This window comes from Haematobia irritans, chromosome 4 (genome assembly GCF_050003625.1).
Source record: "Haematobia irritans isolate KBUSLIRL chromosome 4, ASM5000362v1, whole genome shotgun sequence".
Taxonomy (NCBI): domain Eukaryota; kingdom Metazoa; phylum Arthropoda; class Insecta; order Diptera; family Muscidae; genus Haematobia; species Haematobia irritans.
Genome location: NC_134400.1, coordinates 13,972,572 through 13,982,596, shown reverse-complemented (window position 1 = coordinate 13,982,596; position 10,025 = coordinate 13,972,572). Strand labels below are relative to the sequence as shown.

General features: G+C 35.6%; 1 protein-coding gene across 1 annotated transcript in view; it reads right to left on the bottom strand.

Annotated features, from left to right (window-relative positions):
- Window positions 1-2,443: 2,443 nt before the first annotated feature.
- The window catches only part of DCX-EMAP (Doublecortin-domain-containing echinoderm-microtubule-associated protein), an 86,338-nt gene continuing 78,756 nt past the window's right edge, over window positions 2,444-10,025 (bottom strand). Inside the window, exons 5-10 of the mRNA XM_075307355.1 lie at window positions 9,378-9,549; window positions 9,213-9,308; window positions 8,746-9,144; window positions 8,257-8,677; window positions 3,046-3,442; window positions 2,444-2,986 (exon numbers count right to left, since the gene is read on the bottom strand). Of these exons, the coding sequence (XP_075163470.1) occupies window positions 2,833-2,986; window positions 3,046-3,442; window positions 8,257-8,677; window positions 8,746-9,144; window positions 9,213-9,308; window positions 9,378-9,549 (1,639 nt within the window). The 3' untranslated portion in view covers window positions 2,444-2,832. The remainder of the gene's footprint in view (window positions 2,987-3,045; window positions 3,443-8,256; window positions 8,678-8,745; window positions 9,145-9,212; window positions 9,309-9,377; window positions 9,550-10,025) is intronic.

Sequence of the window (10,025 nt, the reverse complement as noted above, 5' to 3'; positions counted from 1 at the left end):
TATTTCTGTATAAATTTCAAAATTTCATTTCTATATAAAATGTTTGCCAAATTTGTATTTCTATAGAAAATGTTTGCCAAATTTTTATTTCTATAGACAATTTTGTCAAAGTTTTATTTCATAGAAAATTTTGTCAATTTTTTTTTATGGAATATTTGTGTCAAAATTTTATTTCTATAAAAAATTTTGTCAACATTTTATTTCTATAGAAAAGTTTAGCAAAATTTTATTTCTATAGAAAATTTTTGCCAAATTTTTATTTCTATAGAGGATTTTTTTAAAAATTTTATTTCTATAGAAATTTTTGTCAAAAATTTTATTTCTATAAAAATTTTTGTCAAAAATTTTATTTCTATAGAAATTTTTGTCAAAAATTTTATTTCTATAGAAATTTTTGCAAAATGTTATTTCTCTAGAAATGTTTGTCAAAATTCTATTCAATTCTATTTTTATAGAAAATTTTGTCAAAATTTTATTTTTATAGAAAAATTTTGTCAAAATTTTATTTCTATAAAAAATTTTGTGAACAGTTTATTTCTATAGAAAATGTTGGCAAAATTTTATTTCTATAGAACATTTTGTCAAAATTTTACTTATGTATAAATTTTAGCAAAATTTCATTTCTATATACAATTTTTGCCAAATTTTTATTTCTATAGAAAATGTTTGCCAAATTTTTATTTCTATAGAAAACTTTGTCAAAATTTTATTTCTATAGAATATTTGTGTCAAATTTTAATTTCTATAGAAAATTTTTGCCAAATTTGTATTTCTATAGAGGATTTTTTTAAAATTTTATTTCTATAGAAATTTTTGTAAAAAATTTTTGTTCTATAGAAAAATTTTGTCAAAATTTTATTTCTATAGGAAATTTTCTCAAAATTTTATTTCTATAGAAAATTTTGGCAAAATTTTATTTCTGTATAAATTTTAGCAAAATTTCATTTTTATATCAAATTGTTGCCAAATTATTATTTGTATAGAAAATTTTTGCCAAATTTGTATTTCTATAGAAAAGTTTGTCAAAGTTTTATTTCATAGAAAATTTTGTCAATTTTTTTTTTTTAATTTTTGTTAAAATTTTATTTCTACAGAAAATTTTGTCAAAATTTTATTTCTTTAGAAAATTATAGCAAAATTTTATTTCTATAGAAAATTTTGTAAAAATTTTATATCTAAAGGAAATTTTTGTCAAAATTTTATTTCTTAAGAAAATTTTTGTTAAAATTTTATTACTATAGAAAAATTTTGTCAAAATTTTATTTCTACAGAAAATGTTGTCAAAATTTTATTTCTATAGAAAATTTTGTCAAAATTGTATTTATATAGAAAATGTTTGTCAAAATTTTATTTCTACAGAAAATTTTGTCAAAATTTTATTTCTATAGAATATTTGTGTCAAATTTTTATTTCTATAGAAAATTTTTGCCACATTTGTATTTCTATAGAGGATTTTTTGAAAATTTTATTTTTATTTAAATTTTTGTAAACAATTTTATTTCTATAAAAATTTTTGTCAAAGATTTTATTTTTATAGAAATTTTTGTCAAAAATTTTATTCCTATAGAAATTTTAGTCAAAAATTTTATTTCTATAGAAATGTTTGTCAAAAACCTATTCAATTCTATTTCTATAGAAAATTTTGTCAAAATTTTATTTCTACAGAAAATTTTGTCATAATTTTATTTCTATAGAGAATTTTTGTCAAAATTTTATTTCTATAGAAATTTTTTGTCAAAATTTTATTTCTATAGAAAATTTTATTTTTTTATAAAATTTTTGCGAATTTTTTTATTTCTATAGAAAATTTTGTCAAAGTTTTATTTCTATATAAAATTAATAAATAACAAAATAAATAAATAATTAAATAAATAATTTTTTTTTTATGGAATATTTGTGTCAAAATTTTATTTCTATAGAAAAATTTTGTCAAAATTTTATTTCTTAAGAAAATTTTGTCAAAATTTTATTTCTATAGAAAATTTTGTCAAAATTTTATTTCTATAGAAAATTTTTGTCAAAATTTTATTTCTATAGAAAAATTTGTCAAAAATTTTTTTTCTTAAGAAAATTTTTGTTAAAATTTTATTTGTATAGAAAATTTTTGTCAAAATTTTATTTCTACAGAAAATTTTGTCAAAATTTTATTTCTATAGAAAATTTTGTCAAAATTTTATTTCTATAGAAAATTTTTGTCAAAATTTTATTTCTATAGAAATTTTTTGTCAAAATTTTATTTCTAGAGAAAATTTTTGCGAATTTTTTTATTTCTATAGAAAATTTTGTCAAAGTTTTATTTCTATATAAAGTAAATAAATAACAAAATAAATAAATAATTAAATAAATAAAAAAAATGATTGATTTGTTTTCTTATACAAAAAAAAAAAAAAAATTTTTTTTGATTTATTTTCTTATATAAAATAAAGGAAGCTTTGGTTGTTTACGACTCTTTGGAAGTGTTTACTATTCCTAATTCATAATGTCCATTTCTTGTTTTTTTTGCATTATTTTTTTATAAATTTTGTTTGGAAAACATTTTTCTCTAACAACTAATTTTTTTTTTAGAAAAAAGCCATCTCTTTAGGTTTGGAAAATTGAACAAAAAAATGCAACACTTCTATATCTCAGTGTGTGAATGGAGGATGGAAGAGTAGGACCAGGAGCAGAGGAGCAGGAGGATTTGGATAAATCTAAATGTTACCACTCTCACTACTGATATTCCAAAGAATCACTATCCAACATTGTGGATGATTGTTTGGAGGTGCGACGACGCCAGTAGTCTGAGTAGCGGGCCTCATACTGTGCAGTTGTACGCCACGGTGGCCATTTCAGCTATTCCTCTACCAAATCCCAAATCATCAATGAAGCATCAGTGCCACCCACGGTTACCAATTGTTGGTCACCATATAAAAATCGGGCACATGCCACCATACCCGAATAGACCTTGGCCTCATGGAACTCAGCTCTGGGGTTTATACAAGGATATCTAGAAACACACAAAAAATTACATTTGGCATTAAAATCATTCACAAATTCCTCTCTTACCTAAATAATCGTATATAACCATCAGCATCACCGGAGGCCAACATATCTTGGGCCGCTGATCTTGTGCATGTGGATATTATCGTATTGCTATTACTGTAGTAACGATTACTCCACATGCCAGCTACCAAAAAGCCCACTGTACAATTACTCGTTAACCATTTGACATCCTTCATGGCTATAGGACTACGTTCTGGACTCAATGATTTGGCATCCCAGAATAGCAAATCGAAATCTATCGTTACGGTTTGCACAAAATTACCATCCATACTCCAGTCCACATGGGTGAGGGGTTGTGAGCCACGTATTTTATTGACTTTCTTATAGGAGAATCCATCTCGTGAGACGCGGAAGAGATAAATGCTACCATTTTGTGAACCCATGGCAATCATATCACCCACTGGAAAGAAATACCAAAAATACCAACATTCTAATTAGGAGAAGATATTTCTTAAGTTATGTTAATAACATTCACCAGTTTTTGGTATAAACAAATAAATGAATCTAAAAGGAAAAGTCCCACATGCCCTTAGAATTTTTGGCAAATTATCTGATCCTTTTTCAGCCGTCCGTCTATCCAAAACGAAGAGGTCCATATACCCCTAGCATTTGTGGAAAATTATCTGATCCTATTTATCGATGTCCTTTCATCCGTCCGACTGCCCATATACCATATTTTTATAATCCAAGCCCATGCCACAATTATTACCCGATTTTTGTTTGAGTGTATAAGTAACTTGGGTTGCTCACCGCTACAGGGGTTACCCACTATAGCGGTGAGCGAATGCACTTCTCTACCCCTTGACATATAAAATTCGAAAATTCCCAAGGAATTGTAGCTGACTGCTCAGCCCAGTGCGTCCGTCCATCCATCCGTTTCTATATTGTTGTCCATGTCCAGTGTACACATGTGTATGCTCTTATGGTCCAAAAATAGTAGTTTGAACCATGTACCAGTATGATCTTGAGATCATCGTGCTTTATCGAAGAAAGATATAAACTCTTAAATTAGAATTCCGTAGAAATTGAAGATGTGTGCAAGTCCCAGTGCGTCCGTCCGTCCGTATCTATTTTACTGTCCGTCCAGTGTAAACATGTGTATGCTCTTATGATCCAATAGATATTTGAAGCATGTACCAGCATGAGATCATCGTGCTTGATTGAAGAAAGAAATAAACTCTTAAATTTAAATTCCGAAGAAATTGTGGATGTCTGCATGGCCTAGCGCGTCCGCATGTCCGTTTTCATGTTGTTGTTCGTCCAGTGTACACTTGTGTATGATCTTCTGGTCCAAAAGTAGGTGTTTAAACGATGTTTCAGCATGAATGTAAGATCATGATGGTTGATTGAAGAAAGAAATAAAAAGTTGTCCATTGTTTGTTCAACTGACATAACCCCCATTCGAATTTGACCCGCTTGCAGCCAAAAAATCGAGTCTTTGTTAGAATTTCACCCCGACCAATAACATAGAAATTCGTCCATTCATATGACAGACGTATGACGTTCCGTCCATCCACCCATCAGTCTGTCTCTCCATTTGACCATCCATATACTATCCACCTATCCGTCCATCAGGCTATCCATCTATATTTCATCCATCTGCGTGGATTTCCATCTGTCCTTCCGTCCATCCGTATATCCGCACATCCGTCTGTCCATCAATCTGTCTGACCTTCCGTCCATCAGCCTGTCCATCCATCTTCGATAATATTTCATCGATTAATCAATGGTTCAAAATTTGATACGGCTGGCCGTACGTCCGTCCGTGCGTCCATTTGTCTGCCCACTAGTCTACCAGTCCATCCACCTTCCTTCCGTCCGTTCATCCATCCTCCCGGTAATTATTTTATAATCTGTCTGACATTTCGTCCTTGCATCAGTACGTCCTTCAAACTTGTATCCATCTGGTCGTACGTTCATCCGTCTGACCATTAATCTATCCGTTCATCTGTACGCCCATCCATCGGTCTGTCCGCACATCCGTCTATTATAAAAACTTGTCTATCCGTCCATCCATCTTATATCCATCTGTCCGTCCGTCCATCCATCAGACTGGTCTTAGGTCTATCCATTTGTAAAAATACGATAATACTTCTTCGATAACCCAATGGCTCATAATATGATCCGTCTGCCCACTAATGTACCGTCGATCCATGTTCTTTCCATCCGTCCACCCATCTATCCGTCCGTCAAAACCATCCGTTCATCCGTCTGTCCATTAGTCTCTCCGTCCATCCAAGTGTCCGTCCGTCCATCAGTTTGTCCATTCATCTTGCATCCATTTGTTTGGCCTTCCTTTTATCCATCCGCCTGTCTCACACATCTGTTTGTTACAAAGAGTATAGAAATACGATAATACTTGTCCGATTACTTAATGGCTTAAAATTTGATCCGTCTACTACTACTATATAATACTTCTCCGATTACTTAATGTCTTAAAATTTGATCCGTCTGGCCTTGCGTCTATTCGTCTGGACATCCGTCCATTACTCAGCCTATTAGCCTATCCGTTCGTCCTTCCATTTTCTTCCATCTACCACTCATCTGTCTGGTCTTACAACCATCCATCCGTAAAAATGTTATCCATTTGGTCGTCCATCTATCCATTCGTCAAAATGTTATCCATTTGGCCGTCCATATGTCCATTAGTCTATCCATCCATCTGTCCGTCCGTCAAAATGGTGTCCATTTGTCCGTCCGTCTGTCCATAAGTCTATCCATCCATCCATCTTGTAACCGTCCGTCAATCAGTTTGTCCGTCCACCTTTGGGGCCTTCCGTCCGTCAAAATTTTATCGATCTGATCTTCCGTTCATCCGTTTATCCATCAATTTCCGCACATCCGTCTAATATTAATAATATAGAAGTACGATAATATTTCTTCGATTACCTAATGTCTTAAAATTTTAAATGTCTGTTCATGCGTCTATCCGTCCTTTCATCCGTCTGTCCATTAGTCTATCCGACGATCCATCTTCTATTCATCTGTCCGTCCCCCATCAGTTTGCCCATCCACCCTCTCTCCATACTTCTGACCTTCTGTCTATCCATTTCTCCGTCCGTCCGTCCATCCGTCTGTCCGCATTTCCGAGTTTTATCGAGAATATAGAAATACGAATATCGATTACCCAGGATCATAATCTGATCAGTCTGGCCTTCTGTCTATCCATTTCTCCGTCCGTCCATCCGTCTATCCGCATTTCCGAGTTTTATCGAGAATATAGAAGTACGAATATCGACCAGTCTGGCCTTCCGTTCATCCATTTGTGCGTCCGATCAGGCTGGCCTTCCGTTCATCCATTCGTGCGTCCGTTTGTCTGCCCAGTAGTCTATCAGTCCATCCATCTTCCTTCCGTCCGTCCATCCATCCTCCATTAATCTGTCTGGCCTTTCGTCCTTGCATCAGTACGTCCTTCAAACTTGTATCCATCTGGTCGTACGTTCATTCGTCTGACCATTAATCTATCCGTCCATTCATTAGTCTGGCCTTCCGTCTAACATATTCATCTGTACGCCCGTCCATCGGTCTCACCGCACATCCGTCTATTATAAAAACTTGTCTATCCGTCCATCCATCTTATATCCATCTATACGTCCATCCATCCATCTGACTGGTCTTAGGTCTATCCATTTGTAAAAATATGATAATACTTCTTCGATAACCCAATGGCTCATAACATGATCCGTCTGCCCACTAATGTACCGTCGATCCATGTTCTTTCCATCCGCCCACCCATCTATCCGTCCGTCAAAACCATCCGCTCATCCGTCTGTCCATTAGTCTATCCGTCCGTCCATCAGTTTGTCCGTTCGTCTTGCATTCATTTGTTTGGCCTTCCTTCTATCCATCCGTCTTTCTCACACATCTGTCTGTTGCAAAGAATATAGAAATACGATAATACTTCTCCGATTACTTAATGGCTTAAAATTTGATCCGTCTACTACTACTATATAATACTTCTCCGATTACTTAATGGCTTAAAATTTGATCCATCTGGACATCCGTCCATTACTCAGCCTATTAGCCTATCCGTCCGTCCACCCATTTTCTTCCATCTACCACTCATCTGTCTGGTCTTCCAACCATCCATCCGTAAAAATGTTATCCATTTGGCCGTCCATCTATCCATTCGTCAAAATGTTATCCATTTGGCCGTCCATATGTCCATTAGTCTATCCATCCATCTGTCCGTCCGTCAAAATGGTGTTCATTTGTCCGTCCGTCTGTACATAAGTCTATCCATCCATCCATCTTCTATCCGTGCGTCAATCAGTTTGTCCGTCCACCTGTAGGGCCTTCCGTCCGTCAAAATTTTATCGATCCGTTCATCCGTTTATCCATCAGTTTCCGCACATCCGTCTAATATTAATAATATAGAAGTACGATAATATTTCTTCGATTACCTAATGGCTTAAAATTTTAAACGTCTGTTCATGCGTCTATCCGTTCTTTCATCTGTCTGTCCATTAGTCTATCCGACGATCCATCTTCTATTCATCTGTCCTTCCCCCATCAGTTTGCCCATCCATCCTCTCTCCATACGTCTGTCTATATATTTCTCCGTCCGTCCATCCGTCTGTCCGCATTTCCGAGTTTTATCGAGAATATAGAAATACAAATATCGATTACCCAGGATCATAATCTGATCAGTCTGGCCTTCTGTCTATCCATTTCTCCGTCCGTCCATCCGTCTGTCCGCATTTCCGAGTTTTATCGAGAATATAGAAATACGAATATCGATCAGTCTGGCCTTCATCCATTTGTCCATTAATCCGTCCATCAGTGTTTCCATCCATCTGTCTGGGCTTCGGTCTATCTATTTGTCCGTCTGACCATTCGTGTGTAAAAATACGAAAATACTTCTTCGATCATCCAATGCTCAAAATCTGATCCATCTGGCCGTCCATGCGTTTATTATCGTGCATACTTCTTCGATTACCCAATAACTCAAAATGTGATCTGTCTGATCGTCTGTCTATTGGTCTGCCCGTTCATCCATCTGGTCGTCCGTCCATCCGTCTATTAGCTATTACCCAATAGCTCAAAATTGGATCCGTTTATCTGTGTGGCCTTTCATCCATACGTCTGTTTATCTGTCTGGTCGTCCGTCCATCCGGTTATTATTTTATTTCTTGTTTCACATTCCCCTTTTATCCCCATCCTATGGTCTGCGAAATAAAAACGTAGATATTTCTATGGATAAGATTCTCTTACCTTGATTAAATGCCACACAATTTATAGGCGATCCACAAACCCTTAGGGTTAGCATAACTGCTCCATTTTCACAATTAATTACCAATAAATGACCCTCAGTGCTGCCCGCAGCCAGGGCTGTACCAAACGGATGGAATGCCAAGGAGACACATTCATAGCCCGTTTGTATGGTCCAAATAAGTTTACTTTTACGCCACAAAGCAATGTGCTTATCATGACCCGCTGTGGCAAACAGATCATCCTCGGGATGGGCGGCCAAGCCCCATAATTGGCGGCCATGGCCAAAAACAACTTGAGTGAAACGCCGCTGTAACGAACCTTCCAAGATATTATTGCGTGTGGTACCGACATAGATATTGCCATCATTACGACCGGGGCGTTGAGGGTAAATAGTGCGAACTCCGCCAGCGGATTCCGGAAGCTAAACAATACAAACAGTTTCCAAACAGTTAGTTGCCCAATATATACTCAGAGCAAACTCTAGCTTACCTTAGTGTCGGCAATTTTCTTGTAGTTTTGTAAAGAATCCCAGGCAGCAATTTTGCGATCCTTTTCACCACCCGACAATAGAGTCCCCTCACCCAACATAATCAAGCAACCAATGCCTTTGGTATGGGCCTCGAATTCGGTACGCACAAAATAGGCACCATCGGAGTCCACAGAGTAGATTGTAATGAAACCATCTGAATCGGCAGTTATAACATCACCATCGGGCTCAAATTGAACACTGGTAACATGTGACCGTGAGGGCTGTTTAACAATATCGGTGCGCTCAAAGAACCCATCCTTGCGACGATGCCAAAAGGCCAAGTGACCACGACCATGGGTTATAATTAAATTATCATCCAGTGGATGGAAGGATGCTCCCGATAGACCTTCTTGCAGGGTCTGTATAAGGAAATAGGGCTTCTTGTAAACAAGAGACTGAGAATCTGAATTTTGCTTTCGCTACTTACCGCAACTTTACCCAAAAGATGACCCCATTGCCATTGCCAAACCGAAAGTATACTCTCACGTCCACTATCCACGGCCAATATATAACTGCCTCCGTTCTAGGTGTTATAATTTGAGGTATATTTTAGTTTCAGTTACCCTTTTAGGGGAGGATCTAGAGAACTTACCAATTGTGAGAAGGCGACTGCTGTTACGCCCGTATCCAATTCACCCATTCCAAAAACATATAAAGTTTGTAAAGACTCTGTGCTCCATATACGGACATGAGCTTGAGATTTTCGATCTCTTCCTGCTTTTTGACCAGAGGCCACAAGTTCTCTGGATGGATGAACATCCATGCTGAAAAACAGAGCACACCAGGGGTTTGAAAAAATAAAATCAAAATCATGGGAAAATTAGACTGGGGATAAAAAAATTGAAAATCGACTAATTTGGACTAATGGACTTTATATAAAAATAAATAAAAATCAAGGTTTACTTTTTGCAAATTTCAAAATCGTTTTTTTTTATTATCTTCGACCTATCGACTTCTTATGTTTTTGACGATCGAGATAAATCGACCAAAATCGAATTTTAACGAAAAAATGTAAAAGGATGGATGGACGCACTATCCATCTATCCGTGCGTCCGTTTATCCGTCTGTCCGTATATTCGTCCCTTATAAAGAACATAGAAATACGATAATACTTCGATTATTCAAAACGTGATCCGTCTGGCCGTGCGTGTATACGTCCGGGCATCCGTCCATTTGTTTGCCCATTAGTCTGTCCGTCCATACATCTTCCTTCCGTCCGTACTTTCGTCCCTACTTCCGT